The 21,262-nt window shown below is 42.6% G+C and overlaps 1 protein-coding gene across 4 annotated transcripts in view; it reads left to right on the top strand.

The window, feature by feature from the left end:
* Positions 1-488: 488 nt before the first annotated feature.
* Positions 489-21,262, top strand: part of zc3h18 (zinc finger CCCH-type containing 18) — a 38,373-nt gene continuing 17,599 nt past the window's right edge. For 3 of the 4 annotated variants that reach the window (XM_068603325.1, XM_068603323.1, XM_068603322.1), the window contains exons 1-10: positions 489-658; positions 1,618-2,607; positions 4,116-4,200; positions 7,531-7,679; positions 7,798-7,893; positions 8,214-8,356; positions 9,083-9,112; positions 9,994-10,108; positions 11,003-11,268; positions 21,052-21,234. In XM_068603325.1, coding sequence (XP_068459426.1) covers positions 1,654-2,607; positions 4,116-4,200; positions 7,531-7,679; positions 7,798-7,893; positions 8,214-8,356; positions 9,083-9,112; positions 9,994-10,108; positions 11,003-11,268; positions 21,052-21,234 — 2,021 coding nt within the window. In that variant the 5' untranslated portion in view covers positions 489-658; positions 1,618-1,653. The remainder of the gene's footprint in view (positions 659-1,617; positions 2,608-4,115; positions 4,201-7,530; positions 7,680-7,797; positions 7,894-8,213; positions 8,357-9,082; positions 9,113-9,993; positions 10,109-11,002; positions 11,269-21,051; positions 21,235-21,262) is intronic. The other variant, XM_068603324.1, reaches the window with a different exon arrangement.

Below are 21,262 nucleotides of genomic sequence, written 5' to 3'. Positions count from 1 at the left end.
CTAGATTGGTTGAAAAAGATAAAATACAAAAGTGTGTTTTAAGTTGTAATTTTTCATTGTCTTCATAGTATTTCCTATGCAGGTTTAATATTAAAGTAACAATGCCAGTAAAATGTGTTTTGTGTGTGCATTACTTACATAGTAAGTAATAGTAATTAACATAACCTTAACTTTAAATTCAAACCCTGTCAAAAAAAGTCATGATATATAGTGTTTCATGCCTTATCAAAGTACAAATGTGCGCGTAAACGACAACATAACATCACATAATTATTATAATTATAATACCATTAATACCATTAGTTTGTGTTTGTTGGTTAGGTGCATCGCTGCATTTGGGTCGCTGCCGCTGAACGCAAATCGGATTTGGTTCTCATGACCACGTTACAATGGCCAACAATCTGACCCACATACTGATCTCAGATCGGTCCTTATTCATTTCCTCCGCGTTTTTTTCTCCTGGATTGTCGTATGTTGATGACGTCGAGGTTAATGGCCGCTCTCGCTGTGGCGTGAGGACTGTAATATTTTCTCCACCATAGCTGTTAAATTAACTCGTAAAATATTTATTGTAGACTGTAAAACAAAACCAATATCAGCAGAAGAGGGCAGTTCTTAACGCAGCAGTGCTGTCTTTGAAGAGCTCCGGGTCGGCAAGGTGAATGAAAAAAATGTGTGGTTGTTAGCAGCTAGCAGTGTAGCTGCGCTTTTAGCTTATAGCTAGCTACAGGGATGGATGCATTGTTTATTGAAAGACAGACGAGTGGGTTGCAATGTCCACTTATAGTTGAACGGCGGTGTCCGGTTAGTTTTGCACATTGGAAAACCGGTTTAGTTGTTTATATGTTTATCAGACGATTTGTTGTTTTGTGTGCTCAGTGTGCTCGTTGGTTAGCAAGTTCTCCGCTTTGACGTTGAAGTTATGGGCCTTGCTGCGACCCAGCTATTGGAAGTGTAGTTAATACCAGTCATTTTACGACGCAGCTGAACTTAAGTATTTACAAACATGGACATGTTGTTTCAGTAGATGCACGTATTTATGTACCGTGAACGTCCTCGTGGACCCATGAAACCTTTACGAGACATTTGCAGTAACGTTTTACGAGGTTTTTGGCTCCTACCGTCGGCAGATAACGTTAGCGCTAACTGTTAGCTAGCTTGATGTGGCTAGGAGTTTATTTTGCAGCGCCAGAAGCTAACTTCCATTCAGCAACTTCTGTTATCGATTTTACCTATATTATTATGGCAGGTTTTTTTTTTAATCATTGAAAGTTATTTTCCTCTTAAAATTATATAACTTTAGCCAGTTTGTTTGCAAGCTGTCGAGTGTTTCTTTGCACTGGCAAATTCCAATGCACACAAACCCATTTGGTAGATATATGATAAGATGTACACAGTATTTAGTTGAGTATTTGTAAATACTCTCTTGTTGATTCCATCAGTATTTTGTGGTGTTTTGCTGTTATAAAATACTTTTATATACTCAGATTTTCTCCAGTTATGTAACATATGTTACATTGATAGATATTTGAAGGAAGTATGGCATGAGGTATTTTGATAACTTAGAAATGCAAAAGTGTACTAATTAAAATATTACATGTGGACTGTGTTTTACAGACTGCGGTTGGTCCATTTACACCAGAATATTCTCTGATGGATACTCCTGAAAGCCCTACCCAGTCCCCCCAGTCTCCTGAGGAGGAGGAGAAGGGCTTTTCTGACAGTGAGCTGCTGGATTCTCCTGATGAAGACGAGGACGGGGTCATATCTGACAGTGAGATAGTCCATGAAGAGGAGAATGGGGAGCTTGACGACGACGAGGACGATGATGATGAAGAGGCGTTGGCGAGCCACGGAGGAGATTCGGATAGGGATGAAGACGATGAGGTGGTCCCTGACTTTGTGTCTGACCCAGAGGATGAGGAGCCTGTAGGAGAAACAGAAGAGATGGGACAGGAGGACGGAACCATAGTGTTGATGGATGGGGATGAAGATGGTCCACAGGGTGGACAGTTGGATGGGGAGGATGACAAGGAAGGAGAGGAGCAAGAGGATGGAGTCATTGACACCCCACAGTCTCCAGATTCAGATCAGGGCAAAAGCTTCATTCCTGAAGAGGATGGCGAAGACTACAGAAAGAACGACTTTGCAGATCCTGAGACCGCTGAGGTGGATGATGATGATTATGATGATGATGACGACGACGATGATGACGGAGAGGAAGACAAAAGCATGGCTCAGGAGGATGAGGAGGACAACAAAGGGAGGAAAGCTGTTGTGGTGAGGGAGATGAAAGATGACCCAGCGTCTGTTTCCCGGGAGCTGGACGAGCATGAACTGGATTACGATGAGGAGGTTCCGGAGGAGCCCAGTATTCCTGCACACGAGGAAGAGGAAGACGAGGAAGACACAAAAGTGGAGGGAGAGGAAGAGAATGAGGACAAGCGCAATAAGAAGGAGAAGAAAATAATCCTCCCCCCATCTCCTAAAGACAGTGAAATCAAGAGGTCTGGTGACTCCAAAGGGCCTGAGAGGATGCGCAGAGATTCCTTCAGAGATAAGAAGAAGGATGAGGATGATGGAGAGATTGATGAAGGGGAGATTGATGTAAGTGATTATAGTTTGGATTATATGTTAATCTGTGTGAGGTGATTAGCTGGGTGCAGGTAAATGAAAAAAAGGGCCTTCCATATTCAAAAGTCTCTGTTCTCGTTTGTGCGGTTATTTTTTTTTGTGTTAGCTTTTGAATGAAAAGACGATAAAGATATTCAAAATGGGCCCAAAGCTACACTCCTGCTCTGCAGCCTACAGTGCATTCACATTCAATTCAAGTGACGGCACCCTGTTCCGAGTCTGAATTCAAACGACTAGCTTGGCAAAATAATATTTAACATTAGATCTCTCTTTTTCCTTTGCAAAGCTCACATAACATCTGGTAGCAGCTTCTCTGCTGGCGCTGACCGGTTGAACTTAAGAGTTTTTCCATTTGGTATTTGAAATAATTTGTGAAATACAGGTGTGTCAAAGTCAGTAGGCTACATGTATTTTAGTAGGCCAGATCTGTATTCAATCACCACTATATATCCTGCTGTTATTTTGAAGTATGAGAAGTTGTATCAGCAAATACTCATTATAAAATGACTTTGTGCAGAAAAACTTGATTTATTTACAAACTGGTGCAATGGAAATTTTGGCCAATATTTCATACACAGTACAGCAAATGAAAAAAACCCTCTGAACTCACAGAGCATCCAGTTTCTGAGGTCAGGCTTGAGCCTTTGTGTTAAAACGACAGTGGGAGAGGAGGCGGCGATGATAACACAAGCTCTCAAAGTCGCGGTCATTGTATAAATATTTCACATACATATTTTTTAATTGTAATCTGACATAAAGATATGAATAAGCTAGGTGACAGTAATGGGATTAATTTGGCTGAACTTGTAACCTTGTGCAGATCTACACTCCCACAATAAGTGCATTTGTAGGCTAAACAATTATACTTAGACAAGAAATATGTAAATCACATGTTTTCCTCCCTCGTGGTTTTATTGCCAGTTGCTTTCTTGGACATATTCTTCACTCTTTACGTAGCAATAGTAGCAATATTTCCAAAAGAGGAGCCTTTTCTTTGCGCCGACGTTAACTTTGTGTGTGTCTTGTTGCAGCCTGCAAGTTAAAAATGGTTGGCAAGTAACTTCTTGCAATCTCAAATGCTCAGAATTTGTCGAAACCGCACTCGTAAACGAACACCTGCACGATTGGATTGCACGTTGACTAGTTGCCTCAGTAAAGCTCAGCTAATTAACTTTGTGCGTCTTGAAATCTTTTGTTGTCAATATGCTTCCATATTCATTTCACCTGTGATGTTGTAGACCGACTTTGACCGCTTGTGACAGCTCAGTGTCACATACAGTTGATGGTTTCTGATTTAAAGACAAAGGCTGTCGCATTGTTTTATTATTCTTTAATCCAAACCTGCAGCAGATTGGTGATTTTGCTTTTAACCTAACATTGTAATAAGAATCTCTTCAAATAAATACCTTATTTAGCATAATACTTTGCTAGAAAACAACAAGGTGCTCTAAGAAGTCATGATTTTTCTTTTGTGTGGGCAGGACGATGACCTGGAGGAGGGGGAGGTGAAAGATCCCTCGGACAGGAAGATCAGACCACGTCCCATCTGCAGGTTCTTCATCAAAGGTAGGTGATGAAGAGCAGCGCTCACCGCACAGCTCAACCACTACACCCGCAAGGCTGATATTATCTGCCTCTTTAGCTTTTGACAGTATTGTCATTTGTTTTTGTAATCCGCTGCGTACAAGAAATTGCACATAATTAGTGCAGCCATGACAAAGATTTTCCACTGATTAGTTCATATTTCCACAGTAAAATGTCTTATTCAGAACGTATTTTGGTCAGAATTCTTTGAAACGTGCTAAAGGAGTTACAGAATTAGTTATTTTTACACAGTCCCCCCACTTTTTACACAAACTAACTTATTAGTCTCCATAATAATCTTTTTAAATTTGTGTGATGCAAGAGCAAACAAGTGATGTCAGCGCTAAAAACAGAATCACAACATGAGCTATTTTTAGCTCTGAAGTGTCTTATCAACAGAAGGTTTTCATTGAGGAAGGAATAAAAAAATAAATAGAAGCGGTGGCAATAAATCTATCAGTCCCACAGAGTGCAAGAAAAGATAATGGGATGTTTGTAGAGTTTTTGTCGGTTTAATGACGCGACCTGAGGAGCCTTCTGGAGAAACACAAGCCAGTAAAATATTTTATGACCATCATCAACTAAATCCTTTTACGTTGTATTTGCATAAAAACACAGTTCAAATGATAATCAAGTAAAAGATTGTATTTTTATTGATATACAAATCTTGGCATTGGAAGGGTTAATGATGTATTATCAGAAGTTGACTGTCAAAATAAACTAATATATATTATATATTGCTGTGAAAACATTGATTAAACTACTAAATATATTCAAGTTTTTCAACAAAACCTCATTTTACAATATTACAAAGGAACACATCATGATATTGATATAAATTAGCTTCGTCCAGTAATAATTTTTACTAAATGGAACTTGAACGCACCATTATTATTTTTGTTATCCCTTTCGAAAAGAAAACCTTCTGTTAATAGGAAGACATATTTCAGAGCTAAAAATAGCTCATGTTGTGATCCTATTTTTAAGCTCTGACATCACTCGTTTGCTCTTGCATCACACCAGTGGAATTTCTCACTCACTGTGCAATGAACGTACTCATGCCGTGTACTCATGCCGTGTACTCATGCCGTGTACTCATGCCGTGTACTCATGCCGTGTACTCATGCCGTGTACTCATGCCGTGTACTCGGGTACTTTGTGCATGTACACTCAAGGACGCCTACTCACCAATTATTTGTGCATGAGTGAATGATTGTTATTTTAAGTATGTTTTCCTGTTATTTTTTTTAGCTTTTCCTTGTCACATGTAATATTAACATACTTTGAATAACAATTAAATAACATATACTTAACCACAATTAATCAGTGAGGTTCATGCACAATGTACCCGAGTACATCACACAGCGAGTGAGAAATTCCACTGGTGTGATGCAAGAGCAAACATGTGATGTCAGAGATAAAAATAGAATCACAACATGAGCTATTTTTAGCTCTGAAATATGTCTTCTTATCAACAGAAGGTTTTCATTGAGGAAGGAATTAAAACAAAGGAAGCAGTGGCAATAAACCTACTTTCTTTGCATTAACTCGTTTTTAAATGTAAAATACAAATTGGACCATATTCACAACTTTTTATAGCCTTAAAATGTATGTATTACATGTGTTATGAGGCCAACATCTTTTGACTGACTCTATTTATTCAAGTGAAGCTAAAAGTCCACACTTCAACCACATATTGACAAATAGCTTCATTTAAAATCCATTGCTGTCATGTAAATGTGCAAAATTAGAAACGTTTGAGCACAGATTAACAGAACTGAATGGTTTCTATAATAAGAAATTAAAAATATATAATCATTTTACAGCTAATGTCCACCAGGTTTACATATTAAACATCTCCACCATGTCGTAAAGACTACAACCCTTATCTTGGCAAAATAACAAATGTCATGTGGACGAAAAATGGCTAATAAATTAATGTACCTAGTATATTTGACATAAACATGCATGTAACCATGGGCAGTGTAATAAAGCCAGTGACTGTCACTTATGGAACATAATAAGCACTAAATGCATCATCTATCATATATCCACAACTCGTGTATAAGTTCTTCAAGCTTCAATAACTTACGTTTGTGTTGAACCCCTGTATGTGGAGAGGATTCACTTGTGGTTACCGATGCAACCCCTGTTCTCACCTGAATAACACTAGGACCCTGGGCTGGCCAGAGGGTGCCTGACTTAAATAACAATGCAACAGTATTCATGAAAATAATAGGGTATTTACAATGCTTTTTATTGACTAAATTCCCAGAAAACATGCTATATACTGTATATTATTATCAAAACACGTGACCTAATAATTATCTACCATTTTAATATGTGTTATTAACCTGATTATGATCATTAAGTAGGCGACATGTTAAGAAATTTAACATTTATGTCGGGTCTTATTATGCAAGGCGATGTACAGCAGGGGGAGCTGTTGTACTAAATATGGATCATTTTCTTTATCTATTGCTCATGTAGGAGATATATATATATATATATATATATATATATATATATATATATATATATATATATAAATATATATAAATATATATATATATATATATATATATATATATATATATATATATATAAATATATATATATATATATATATATATATATATATATATATATATAAATATATATATATATATATATATATATATATAAATATATATATATATATATATATATATATATAAATATATATATATATATATATATATATAAATATATATATATATATATATATATATATATATATATATATATATAAATATATATATATATATATATATATATATATATATATAAATATATATATATATATATATATATATATATATATATATATATATATATATATATATAAATATAAATATATATATATATATATATATATATATATATATATATATATATATAAATATATATATATATATATATATATATATATATATATAAATATATATATAAATAATAGTGTATGTAGTGGTCAAACATTATTTATTTTTACTGCTGATAGTTGGTATTATATTTTTACAAGGTGGTATATTGATATCATTTAGGATATCTCCTATTGGCATTTGTCCTTAAATTCCATATTGTTGCATTCTTAATAGAAATAATAAGCATTTGCCTTTTTTAATTTTAAAAGCAGCAATAAAAAAGTATCTCATTGTGTCTTAACCCAAGAAAGTACCTCAAATATTGTATTTATTTCTTACTCTATTGTGTAATTGTCATCATTAACTGCCTGTATTTTTGAACCATACTGGAACATTTTTTCTTCTCTAGGAAACTGCACTTGGGGTATGAACTGTAGGTTCATCCACCCTGGAGTCAACGACAAAGGTAACTATTCCCTCATCAGTAAGCCGGACCCCTTCTCACCCAATGGAGCGCCTCCCGGAGGACCCCACCCACTCATACCCAATAATCCCTGGGTAGGTCCTACAAATGCTCAGGAACCGGATCTGCTCAGTGTGCAATTCTACTGAAGGCATCGCTGCATCTCTCTGTGAGCATGTGGAGTGTAGATCATTCATTTGATGCTGTTTTCAGGCTGGGCCTGCAGTGGAGGAGCTGCCTCCACCTCCTCCTCCAGTGGAGCCTCCTGTGGAGAGTGCCTGGGAGCGAGGTCTACGGCATGCCAAGGAGGTAAGCGCTTCCACGGCATCTCACGGAAACAAAAATGAGCTTACGCCAGATTTAACAGCGGTCATGCTGCAGTGAGTGTGTAAACTAACTATAACTGGAGACCTGTTTGTTGATTGACACTCCAGACCCAATTGCAATGCAAGATTTGCAGTTTTATTGCAGTCATTCACTTCAATGTCACCTGTTTGGAAAGCTAATGTATTCCCCAAATGTAAACCCAATGCATTTTGGCCTCTACCTTTTCACAAATAATAGGACCAGCATTACACAACATGTACATCATGAGAGATGTTTTAATTCAGTGGTTCTGTGTCCCATAGGTGTTGAAGAAGGCCACCATCCGTAAGGAGCAGGAGCCGGACTTTGAGGAGAAGCGTTTCAACGTGACCATCGGCGAGGACGACAGAGAATTCGACAAAGAGAACGAGTTCTTCAGAGAACGCAGCTACCGCATCATCAGAGAGTAATACCTTCTTACATTAACACAATTTGTATTTATTTATCCCTCCCCCCCCGTTACCTTTTAAATGCAATCCCATCAGACTCTCTTGATTTAAGTACAGTTTGGTAAGATTACAGACACACTACAGAATCATTTAAACACATCGTACAATAACAAGTGTAAGAAATGCAGCTTTCAGTCGGCAGGAAGGCTTTTTAATGTATTAAAGAAGTGGAGTTATGCTTTCTTTTTTATTTCAGCAAGTTTAACATTCACAAAAGGGAAACGCGTTACAATGCATAAAAAAATACAAAGTCATGCTTTGCATAGAGACGTCAGTAGGAACCTCTGTAAGGATGCCCGGCGTTTCAACAGTTTTCCACTTGCAAGACGGTCTGTTTAAAAGGCATCTTTCTACCTGTAGGCCATACATAACAGGGTTGTACATCTAGTCAAACACGACTCCAACAAGACCTTCTAATAAAATCCAGACCGCTTGGGCTTTGTAATTGTTTGAGAGGCTGTTTCTCTTCATTACACTCCATCATATGACTTGTGGAGTCACATAACAGCAGCTCCCACACACCTCTAACATTTCTGATCGCTGAAAGATTTATATTATTATTTATTTTGATCAGTTCTGTGCCTTTGTCATAAGTTATGTTTTTATATTTGATTTCCCCGATCGTACAAAATATGATATGATTTATATTTTGTCATTGAGACTAATCTGTTTTCTTCTTTCAGTGAAATGGAATTCAGAGATCCTGTATATAGGTAAGTCTAGACTAACGTAGACTGTCTTCATACAACTCCTAACAAGACCATAATGTAGACCAGAGGTCACTTATCATTGTACCGCTGTCCCCTCTGGACCCAGACCCAACTGAGGACACAGAAAATACTGGATCTAAGCCACCACTTGAATATATATAGCTCTAAATCATATTGCAAGTTAAAGACATGGTGTTCTGGACCTGGAAATGTCCTCTAATTGGACCTTTTTGAATCTTAATTATCATTATACTGACACCCCTTATCATTTGTACGATACCCCTGGTGTAAACGGATGTAGATGTAACTTGAGTAGCAAGAGCGTCGTGTTCTCTACTTTTGAAGTACTTGAACTTTACTTTAGTATTTGAATGTTATGTAACATTATACCTGCAGTCCACTGCATCTCAGAGGGAATCATATTTTTAACTTTACTACATGTATTTAACAATATTAGTTGCTAGGTAGACTACTATGTAGATATTTTTAATACAAAATATAAATTAACTTTTTAGCTATATGTTTTTAAGTTGTATATCAGCGTAGTTTAAATGAGCTTAACCTTTAAGTAATGGACACATTAATGCCTGAATTATTATAATCCAACAATGTAAACCTATGTTAAAAAAGTGGCGATGTCTGGGAGAGGCTGTCGGAAAGCTGACAGCCAAACTAGAGCCGGTCACATCTGCATCGTTTTTGAAGAAATGTGCTCTGAAAGGGCCGCAAGCCCACACCTTCAGAAGCTTAAAAGTCATTTCTGTTCATTATGAAGCCGTGGTGGGACAAATTGACTTTGGTGGGCAAAAAAACACAAACATTTTACTGTAAACAAAGCAACTTTCATGAGGTGTCGTACAATTGAAATGCGTTTCCCTCCACAGTGACCCGTACGCTGACCCATACTACGACTATGAAATGGAGGCCCTGTGGCGAGGCGGCCAGTATGAAAACTTCAGAGTGCAGTACACAGAAGCGCCGCTTCCTTACCACTACAGTGTGAGTATCCTGTCTGCTCCACAGGTTTTCTCTCACGTTAAGGTTTCCTTGTTAAAATGGGTCCTTCAACAGCACAAAGTAAAGCAAATGTGTCAGAGCATGAAGTAGAAATAGGGAACAACAAGTGGATGGCACAAAGACATGAGAACAGGGTGTGGGTAATGCATCTCTATTGTAGCCCAGCCAATACTGGTATCATTTACAGTTGAAATTTACCTGCAAGTAATAAAGCTCAATATATGTGAGAGCATACCACAAAAGTTTTATGCAGATGTGCCACTGCAGAATGAAAAAATGGGAAACACTAGAGTATACATTTAGCATTAATTATAGACCGACTATAGTCTAAAGGTTTGTTTTTGGTTTGTAATTACAGTCGTCCCTCGCTGTAACGCGGTTCACCTTTTGCGGACTTGCTGTTTCGCGGATTTTTTACAGTGTACAGTATGAACGTGCATTGTGTTCTGCGCCCTCATTAAGCTAAGAGACTGTACTGTACACCTTGTCAATCAATCTCCTCCATGCAGTGTCTCCTGCACAAAGAGGCGCGGTCAGAGGACCTCGTAGATGGATCATGAAAATGAAATTTGTTAAACATGTTCGAGCTTATTTTTTTAAATCCGCGAAAGTTTGAGAGTGTTTAAATAAGAGAGAAATGTGAAAAAATGGTAATGCATGTCTGAGAAAAGTGTATAAAGGTGTATGTTTAGGAGTTTTACGGCCTTAAAACATGTATAGTAATGGTTAAAAAAATAAAGCTGACTACTTTGTGGATTTCCACTGTGCAGTGCTTGTTTCTTTAGAAATGAACCTATATTTGTGAGTCGTAAGAATTTAATAGGAATGAGTGAATGAATTGCCACGGACAAACCTGAACATCTCCACCTCGAACAGGAGCGTGAGCGTGAGAGGGACCCTCGGGACCGGCCCCGGGACCGAGAGCGGGAGAGAGATCACCGGGAAAGGGAGCGCCGGCAGAGAGAGAGGGAGCGGGAACGGGAGCGCGAGAAGGAGAGGATGCGGCGGAAAGAGGAGTGGGAGAGGGACCGGATGAAGCGGGACGAGAAGGAGAGGCCGAGGATGCGTCCGCCTCGAGACCCCAGGGAGAAAAAAGACGAGGACAAAGTGAAACCGCGCTCTCCGCTCGGCGTGCCGCCAAAGTGAGTGAATTTTCATTTGGCTTTCGGTTGATTGTTCTGTTTTGCCCAAATGTTTGCGATCATGCCTTGTTGGTGAAACCCGGACCTTAATCCCTTGTTAGACGGGGTTTTGTGTGTCAGAGGGCTTTCCTTGTGTGAGCGCTGCCCGTTGCTCGTGTGAGCGCTGCCCGTTGCGCGTGTGAGCGCTGCTTGTTGCGCGTGTGAGCGCTGCCCGTTGCTCGTGTGAGCGCTGCGCGTGTGAGCGCTGCCCGTTGCTCGTGTGAGCGCTGCCCGTTGCTCGTGTGAGCGCTGCCCGTTGCTCGTGTGAGCGCTGCCCGTTGCGCGTGTGAGCGCTGCCCGTTGCGCGTGTGAGCGCTGCCCGTTGCGCGTGTGAGCGCTGCCCGTTGCGCGTGTGAGCTGTGCTTGTTGCGCGTGTGAGCGCTGCCCGTTGCGCGTGTGAGCGCTGCCCGTTGCGCGTGTGAGCGCTGCCCGTTGCTCGTGTGAGCGCTGCCCGTTGCTCGTGTGAGCGCTGCCCGTTGCTCGTGTGAGCGCAGCCCGTTGCTCGTGTGAGCGTTGCGCGTGTGAGCGCTGCCCGTTGCTCGTGTGAGCGCTGCCTGTTGCTCGTGTGAGCGCTGCCCGTTGCTCGTGTGAGCGCTGCCCGTTGCTCGTGTGAGCGCTGCCCGTTGCTCGTGTGAGCGCTGCCCGTTGCTCGTGTGAGCGCTGCCCGTTGCTCGTGTGAGCGCTGCTTGTTGCTCGTGTGAGCGCTGCCCGTTGCTCGTGTGAGCGCTGCTTGTTGCGCGTGTGAGCGCTGCCCGTTGCGCGTGTGAGCGCTGCTTGTTGCGCGTGTGAGCGCTGCCCGTTGCTCGTGTGAGCGCTGCGCGTGTGAGCGCTGCCCGTTGCTCGTGTGAGCGCTGCCCGTTGCTCGTGTGAGCGCTGCCCGTTGCTCGTGTGAGCGCTGCCCGTTGCGCGTGTGAGCGCTGCCCGTTGCGCGTGTGAGCGCTGCCCGTTGCGCGTGTGAGCGCTGCCCGTTGCGCGTGTGAGCGCTGCCCGTTGCGCGTGTGAGCTGTGCTTGTTGCGCGTGTGAGCGCTGCCCGTTGCGCGTGTGAGCGCTGCCCGTTGCGCGTGTGAGCGCTGCCCGTTGCTCGTGTGAGCGCTGCCCGTTGCTCGTGTGAGCGCAGCCCGTTGCTCGTGTGAGCGTTGCGCGTGTGAGCGCTGCCCGTTGCTCGTGTGAGCGCTGCCCGTTGCTCGTGTGAGCGCTGCCCGTTGCTCGTGTGAGCGCTGCCCGTTGCTCGTGTGAGCGCTGCCCGTTGCTCGTGTGAGCGCTGCCCGTTGCTCGTGTGAGCGCTGCCCGTTGCTCGTGTGAGCGCTGCTTGTTGCTCGTGTGAGCGCTGCCCGTTGCTCGTGTGAGCGCTGCTTGTTGCGCGTGTGAGCGCTGCCCGTTGCGCGTGTGAGCGCTGCTTGTTGCGCGTGTGAGCGCTGCCCGTTGCGCGTGTGAGCGCTGCTTGTTGCGCGTGTGAGCGCTGCCCGTTGCGCGTGTGAGCGCTGCTTGTTGCTCGTGTGAGCGCTGCTTGTTGCGTGTGAGCGCTGCTTGTTGCGCGTGTGAGCGCTGCTTGTTGCGCGTGTGAGCGCTGCTTGTTGCTCGTGTGAGCGTTGCTCGTGTGAGCGCTGCCTGTTGCGCGTGTGAGCGCTGTGTGTGTGTGTGTGTGTGTGTGTGTGTGTGTGTGTGTGTGTGTGTGTGAGCGCTGCCCGTTGCTGTGTGAGCGCTGCCCGTTGCTCGTGTGAGCGCTGCCCGTTGCGCGTGTGAGCGCTGCCCGTTGCGCGTGTGAGCGCTGCCCGTTGCGCGTGTGAGCTGTGCTTGTTGCGCGTGTGAGCGCTGCCCGTTGCGCGTGTGAGCGCTGCCCGTTGCGCGTGTGAGCGCTGCCCGTTGCTCGTGTGAGCGCTGCCCGTTGCTCGTGTGAGCGCTGCCCGTTGCTCGTGTGAGCGCTGCCCGTTGCTCGTGTGAGCGCAGCCCGTTGCTCGTGTGAGCGTTGCGCGTGTGAGCGCTGCCCGTTGCTCGTGTGAGCGCTGCCTGTTGCTCGTGTGAGCGCTGCCCGTTGCTCGTGTGAGCGCTGCCCGTTGCTCGTGTGAGCGCTGCCCGTTGCTCGTGTGAGCGCTGCCCGTTGCTCGTGTGAGCGCTGCTTGTTGCTCGTGTGAGCGCTGCCCGTTGCTCGTGTGAGCGCTGCTTGTTGCGCGTGTGAGCGCTGCCCGTTGCGCGTGTGAGCGCTGCTTGTTGCGCGTGTGAGCGCTGCCCGTTGCGCGTGTGAGCGCTGCTTGTTGCGCGTGTGAGCGCTGCTTGTTGCGCGTGTGAGCGCTGCCCGTTGCGCGTGTGAGCGCTGCTTGTTGCTCGTGTGAGCGCTGCTTGTTGCGTGTGAGCGCTGCTTGTTGCGCGTGTGAGCGCTGCTTGTTGCGCGTGTGAGCGCTGCTTGTTGCTCGTGTGAGCGTTGCTCGTGTGAGCGCTGCCTGTTGCGCGTGTGAGCGCTGCCTGTGTGTGTGTGTGTGTGTGTGTGTGTGTGTGTGTGTGTGTGTGTGTGTGTGTGTGTGTGTGTGTGTGTGTGTGAGCGCTGCCCGTTGCTGTGTGAGCGCTGCCCGTTGCTGTGTGAGCGCTGCCCGTTGCTGTGTGAGCGCTGCCCGTTGCGCGTGTGAGCGCTGCCTGTGTGTGTGTGTGTGTGTGTGTGTGTGTGAGCGCTGCCCGTTGCTGTGTGAGCGCTGCCCGTTGCTGTGTGAGCGCTGCCCGTTGCGTGTGTGAGCGGTGCTTGTTGCGTGTGTGAGCGCTGGGCAGCCCCTCCTCCTTGCTATCAAAACATGCAGGTAGCATGACAGGAAGCAGAACAGTGAGTGTTCATATCGCATGCTATTTTAAAAAAGTATCGATACTAAAAACATGCAAAATCATATAGTTTTTAATGTCAGGGTACTGCAGTACCTTTTTTAAATATCAATATACCGTGCAACATTATTGTTATACTAACTATTAGTGGATTTCTTTTTTTCCTTTTGGATGTTCATGCAATAGTTGTCTGGAATGAATAGTCTTGCAAGGTTTTTCTTTGTTATTGTACATCAGTCAATTTGCTACATAAGAAAGAAAATTTAAACAACCAAAAAACATTTTGGTATATGGAGGGATGGTGTTTTTTTAGCTGTTTTATAGTCTGGCAGTTGGGCAGCTGATGCTTTTTCTCTTGCCAGACGGCAGCAGGGTGAACAGGTTGTTGCTGGATTGGTTTTGTCTCTTAGGATCCCTCGGGCTCTGAGCAGGTTACTTCTTGTCACCAATATCACTGGGTGGTTTTAATCACCCGCTGTGGAGCTCTCATTTGTGCCGTACACGTTCCATCCCAGTTTGTAATGTTTGCAGTCAGGATGCTTTCTGCTGGGCGACTGTGTCTCAGTGGTAGAGCAGGGTCATCCTTCAATCAGAGGCTTGGGGATTCAATCCCCGGCTCTGCGAGTCCATGTGTTCTTGGGCAGGACACTTCACCCCAGGCTGCTACGGTGGGGCGCCCGCATCCGCTTCTGCGTCAAAACATTGGTAGCGGCGTACCATGCTGATGAAAAGGGCATGGATTCGTAAAGAGAAAATCCATCCTCTCAATGTGCCAAAAAAATGCTAGAAGAAGAAACTGTATTTTTGTCATATTACATAGTTAGATACATGAAATTTGGTCTCTGCATTAAACCCATCCATAGCAATGCAGGAGCAGTGAGCACCCGGGGAGCAACTAGGCTTCAGTGTCTTGATCAGAGACACTTTTCAGGACGATCATGAGCTACTTCTCGGTATACAACTCAGTACGAATGCTTTCAAGCTACGTCTCCTCGTGATTACGTTTGGGTACTGAAAACCGGCGCCGGTACGACCGGTGCCGACAGAAACGCAACGCAGATCTCGGTGCATCCTGTCAGTGTTTAGCCGATTGAAATACTTTTTTTACACTTCATGTTGCACCGTAGATTGATACTAAAAAGGTAGCCGTACTTTAAAAACGATACAATTTGGCCTATTTTTTAGTTTCAATGCTTTATTAAAATAGCGCGGATCAGTCTGCATGGGGGCAGGGATGCCCAGCGCTCACACACGCTTTTTTTTTTTTTTTTTTTTAAGTATCATTTCAGGCACCGTTCAGGTGCCGGTATCAAAAAACAAAGAAAAACAGATACTCATCCCTACTGGTTCAAAATTTGAAAATCCTATCACAGTCCTCGAGGACTAACTGAAAACACAGCCTGCTATTGTTTCGCCTGCATTTTTGTTCTCTGGTTGCAATGATGATGCAATAACTCTGAGACAACTATTTTCTAGCGAGTTTCTGTAACACTGTCGTCATGCAGGGAATGCAGTCTTTAGCTATTGTCTTCCATGATGAGTTATGTACTCAGGGAAATATTACCTGTAAGAGGAAATTCTTCCAGGTTGAACAACTCATCCACGGGGAAAGGCTTCTCTGAGAGCTACTCTTAGTCATTATTGGACCTATCTGCACTTGAAGGGCGAAATACGTAGATTTTATTGATCGTATTTTCAGGTGGAAGATTTTTAATGTGGAAAGTGATCCTCAATGAAAAATGCAAGTTAAAGTGTAAGTGTTTGACGACACCGACAATGACACAAACACCAAAAGCATTGCTTTTTCTGTAAATAACTTAACTTTGTGACTCCATCTGTGCTTTTTATAAATAACAGAATAAAGAAAATTGCAATAACTTTTAAGTAAACCAGATTGCCACATCAGACCAAAAAGAAATACACAATGAATATAAAGTTCTATCTGTGCAAAAAATAAATAATATGTAGTTACTACTAAATAGCTCCTTTGGGAACAGTAAAAGCAAACAGTGGGTGCAGATGTGTGAGCCTCAGGTTGTGTCATTGGTGCTGCAGTGAGCTGCTTTCCTCTGCACATATTTTTAAAACAGGGTTGTAGACTTGATACGGACGCTTTTAGTTCATGAGCTCATATCTTTTTCCGGTTTTAAGAGACGGAACAGCAAAAAAGACGACCTGATGGAGACTTCAGGAGATCGGCTTTTGGCAAAACGCCAAAAAACTGCAAGTCGCGCATGCGCAGCGTAACCTGTGAACGGCGTACCGTGAACATTTACCTGAAAGTACAGCCATGTATTTATAAATGACTTAGTTTTTTTTTATGTGTAAAGCCAGCAGGCTCATTATTGGGTAGACAAGAGCACTTTGGCTCGTTTCACTTGGAGCAGGAGAGCTGCTCTGGGTTCATCAGAGCTGCTCCGGTGCAGGAGAGCTTCTGTTGCCATCGAGCGTTTAAAACGCAGACATAGACGTCTGCTTTTCACGCAACATATCTTTCGACGCTTTCCGCCCGCTGCTGTGGCTGTGAGGCAGAACTCGAGCACGTAAAGACAGAAGTGACAAGCTGTCGTGTTGATCCGATCAATAAAATATGGCCGTTTAAATAAAATAGACCTGTTCTATAGGAAAGAGAACCTTAAATGACTTCTTGTGATCTGGCGATATAGAGAAAATTACAGGGAGGCGAGGGTTTTTCTTCAGGGGGGAAACACTGACTTCTGTATTGTGAATGAACCTGTATTTATATTTACTTAGCAGTTAAAATGTATATGCACACTTATTCTATTTGTAAAACACCTGTGCAGCTGTTTTTGATGAATTAAAGAAAGGATAGCCCACACGTTAAACATAGATGTTACGTATATTCCTAATGTACCCTTTTCTAAGTTAAAGCAAACTCAGTCACTAACTTCATTGGTGCAACAATATGATCAAGTCTTCAATACTATTTTCTTGCTCTGAGTTTCTCTAATACTGTCTTCATGCGGAGAATACAGTCAGTAAGAATTTGGACTGACCTAATTTTTCTAATTTCCACGACCGCAATGTATTTCAAATGACACAGCCAATATGAGGTTAAGGTATTTTAATGGATATAACCAAAAATATGGCATTAACTGTTCAGGAATTACAGCGATTTTTCAAACAGTCCCACACATTTTTTAGAAGGTTCAGAAGTAACTGGACAAACTAATATAATAGTGAGAAGAATGATCATTTTTAATACTTAGAGGAAAATCCTTTGCCGTCAATGGTTGCCCAAAGTCCTCCACTCATAGCCCTTCGCTGCTTGTTTGTGGCTCTTTCTGCTTCACAACAATCTTCAGGAAATGAAAAGCATCCTCAAAATAACAATAACATACATACTAGGGCTCAATCAGACGTGTTGTGGTCAAATCTAATCTGGTCAAGTCTAATCTGGTCCCATTGGTTTGCACCTTTTTGTATTCAGATTGATTGTAGACTTTGACAAAGACACGCTTTCCTCCTCCAGAGTACTCTTGACCTCAGTTTTCCGTTATAAAGTTATAAAGGGGTTTCTTCAACAGGGAAATAATGCTGCTCCATCCACTTCACATGTCTTCTGTAGTGTTAAATGTCAGGTCTAAAACACACAGTGGCTTCAGGATGTTGAAAACACCTGAAGCCACTTTGTGTGTTTTAAACACCTGCTTCATAGTAAAGAAACAGACTGTGACGTTGGTTCATAGGAAGTTCAACAGGTTGAAGCCTCTTTCCATCAGATTGGCTTGTGCGTCTCCAGAAGGCTCCTCGGGTCGCATCATTAAACCTACAAAAAGTCTGCAAACATCCCATTATCTTTCTTTGCACTCTGTGGGCCTTACAGGTTTATTGCCACCGCTTCCTTTGTTTTAATTCCTTCCTCAATGAAAACCTTCTGTTGATAAGAAAACATATTAACAAAACATATTTCTGACATCACATGTTTGCTCTTGCATCACACCAGTGGAATTTCTCACTCGCTGTGCGATGTACTCGGGTACATTGTGCATGTACTTCACTGATTAGTTGTGGTTAAGTAAATGATTGTCATTCTAAGTATGTTAATGCTGCATGTGACAAGGAAGAGCTAAAAATAACACGTCAAGGTGGAACCGGAAAACATACTTTAAATAACAATCATTCACTCATCCACAACTAATTGGTGAGTGGGCGTCCTTGAGTGTACATGCACAAAGTACCCAAGTACACGGCATGAGTACACGGCATGAGTACATGGCATGAGTACATGGCATGGGTACATGGCATGGGTACATGGCATGAGTACATGACATGAGTACGTGACATGAGTACGTGACATGAGTACATGACATGAGTACATGGCATGAGAATATGACATGAGTACGTGACATGGGTACATGGCATGAGTACATACCATGAGTACGTGACATGGGTACATGGCATGAGTACATGGCATGAGTACGTGACATGGGTACGTGGCATGAGTACGTGACATGAGTACGTGACATGAGTACGTGACATGAGTACGTGACATGGGTACGTGGCATGGGTACGTGGCATGAGTACGTGACATGAGTACATGGCATGAGTACATGACATGAGTACGTGACATGGGTACATATCATGAGTACGTGGCATGAGTACGTGACATGAGTACGTGACATGAGTACGTGACATGAGTACGTGACATGGGTACATATCATGAGTACGTGACATGAGTACGTGGCATGAGTACGTGACATGAGTACATGACATGAGTACGTGACATGGGTACATATCATGAGTACGTGACATGAGTACGTGACATGGGTACATACCATGAGTACATACCATGAGTACGTGGCATGAGTACGTGGCATGAGTACGTGGCATGGGTACGTGACATGGGTACATACCATGAGTACATACTATGAGTACGTGACATGAGTACGTGACATGGGTACATACCATGAGTACGTGACATGAGTACGTGACATGGGTACGTGACATGGGTACATACCATGAGTACGTGGCATGAGTACGTGACATGAGTACGTGACATGGGTACATACCATGAGTACGTGACATGAGTACGTGACATGGGTACGTGACATGGGTACATACCATGAGTACGTGGCATGAGTACGTGACATGAGTACGTGACATGGGTACGTGACATGAGTACGTGACATGGGTACATACCATGAGTACATACCATGAGTACATACTATGAGTACGTGACATGAGTACGTGACATGGGTACATACCATGAGTACATACCATGAGTACGTGACATGGGTACATGACATGGGTACATACCATGGGTACATACCATGAGTACGTGACATGGGTACGTGACATGGGTACATGACATGGGTACATGACATAAAAAACAAATTGAAGTAAAAATTATTACTGGAAGTTATATCAATATCATGATGTGTTTCTTTGTAATCTTATAAAATGAGGTTTTGGTGAAAAACTTGAATATATTTAGTAGTTTAATACATGTTTCACAGCAATATATAATATATTAGTGTATTTTGACAGTCAGCTCTAAACCTCTTATAATACATCATTAACCCTTCCAATGCCAAGATTTGTATGTCAATAAAAATACAATTTTTTTAATTGATTATCATTTGAACTTTGTTTTTATGCAAATACAACATAAAAGGATTTAGTTGATGATGGTCATAAAATATTTAGTTCATTAGCTATACGCCCAGAATATTGTGGTTAATAATCGTGAGAATGATATTTTCTTAATAATTGACGATGTTTTCAACAAATGTTTTTTCGGTTCTCTAGAGCAGTGATTTTCAACCAGTGTGCCGTGAGAAAATGCCTCTTAATCTGTCCTAAAAAATATTATTTAGTTGCCGCAAATGATTTGCCATCGAGCGTCTTAGCCTTCAATAGTGGCTGGCCGAGTAAAAACATAGAAAGCTTTCAATTCTTTCATTGTAAAAAATGTGCCGCAATTCAAAAAAGGTTGATAATCACTGTTCTAGAGGGTGCTGAGTTTTTCAATTAATACATTTAGCCTTAAATATAGACATCAGAGCATATCTATATCTATATCTGTACTGCTCAGGTAGACATTACTGCACTAGATCCTAACACAACAAACACACACAGGGCTGTTTATTTCAGCCACTCACATCTTGTTCATTTCCTCTGACCAATATTTAAATACGCCATAGAAGGGAACCTTTTTTCTCCAAAATAAACATTGACCTGCTGGGGAAAGTCCCCTAGATGTGGATTTGAAATTTCGTAGCGGAGAATTATTCAGTGTTTCATAGGTCACCGTGCTCCCATATGGGTATGTGATGTACACCAGGAAAAGTATGAAAATCCTGCTTGAACCCGACAAGTCATTCCCTTCTCAGGCTGTGAAGTTTCACTTGTTCCCACGCACTTATTCTCACAGCAGGGTGTTTGTTTAAGTTCATTATCATTCATTAATGAACGCAGAGAGATACTGAAATAATAATTCAGGGATCAAAGTGACGTACTTCCTGCATCCTATTTCAATATTGCAGGGTAAAATATGTGACGAAAACCTTTTAGTTAGTATAAAGTAGTTTCATTTTGGACTAGTTAAGAAGGAAAGGGAACGTAGAATGTTGATTTAATTGTATTTTCATGTGCCAATATCACACATTTGCCTCGGAGGGCTTTACAACATGCACACAACATAAGACATCTTCTGTCCTTGGACCCTCACATTGAAGTATAAAACCCTTTTAAAGGAATATATCTCAAGGAGGGCAACTGAGGGATAGATGTCAATTGGGCAATATTATGATGAACAACGTATCTGTGTATCCTAGAAAGTCCCCCGGCCCATCGCAGCATATCTAGCCGCTGGACGAAGGCAAACCTGAGCTTGTCCTAACTTTAAGAGTCATCAGTATCTACGCTTCCACCTGTGTCTAACCAGCCTTTTCTCCTCTTTTCTGTCTTCTCAGCAGGCCAATGGAGCCGCCCTCCAAGAAGGAGGATGTTCCAGTAATGAGGCGACCGGATGAGTGGAAGGATCCCTGGCGTCGGTCCAAATCCCCCAGGAGACGCCCCGGGCTGGGTTCCCCACCGCGAGGGCGCCGCCGACATCGGCCCTCCGGCTCCTCCGTGTCGCTGTCTAACTCCTCCAGGTAGAAACGCCTTCTTCAAGCCAAGGAT

This window comes from Clinocottus analis, unplaced genomic scaffold, assembly GCF_023055335.1.
Source record: "Clinocottus analis isolate CAN_PGR_092001 unplaced genomic scaffold, fCliAna1.0.p SCAF_6, whole genome shotgun sequence".
NCBI lineage: Eukaryota > Metazoa > Chordata > Actinopteri > Perciformes > Cottidae > Clinocottus > Clinocottus analis.
The sequence above is the reverse complement of the archived record's forward strand: the minus strand, read 5'-3'. Positions and strand labels throughout refer to the sequence as shown.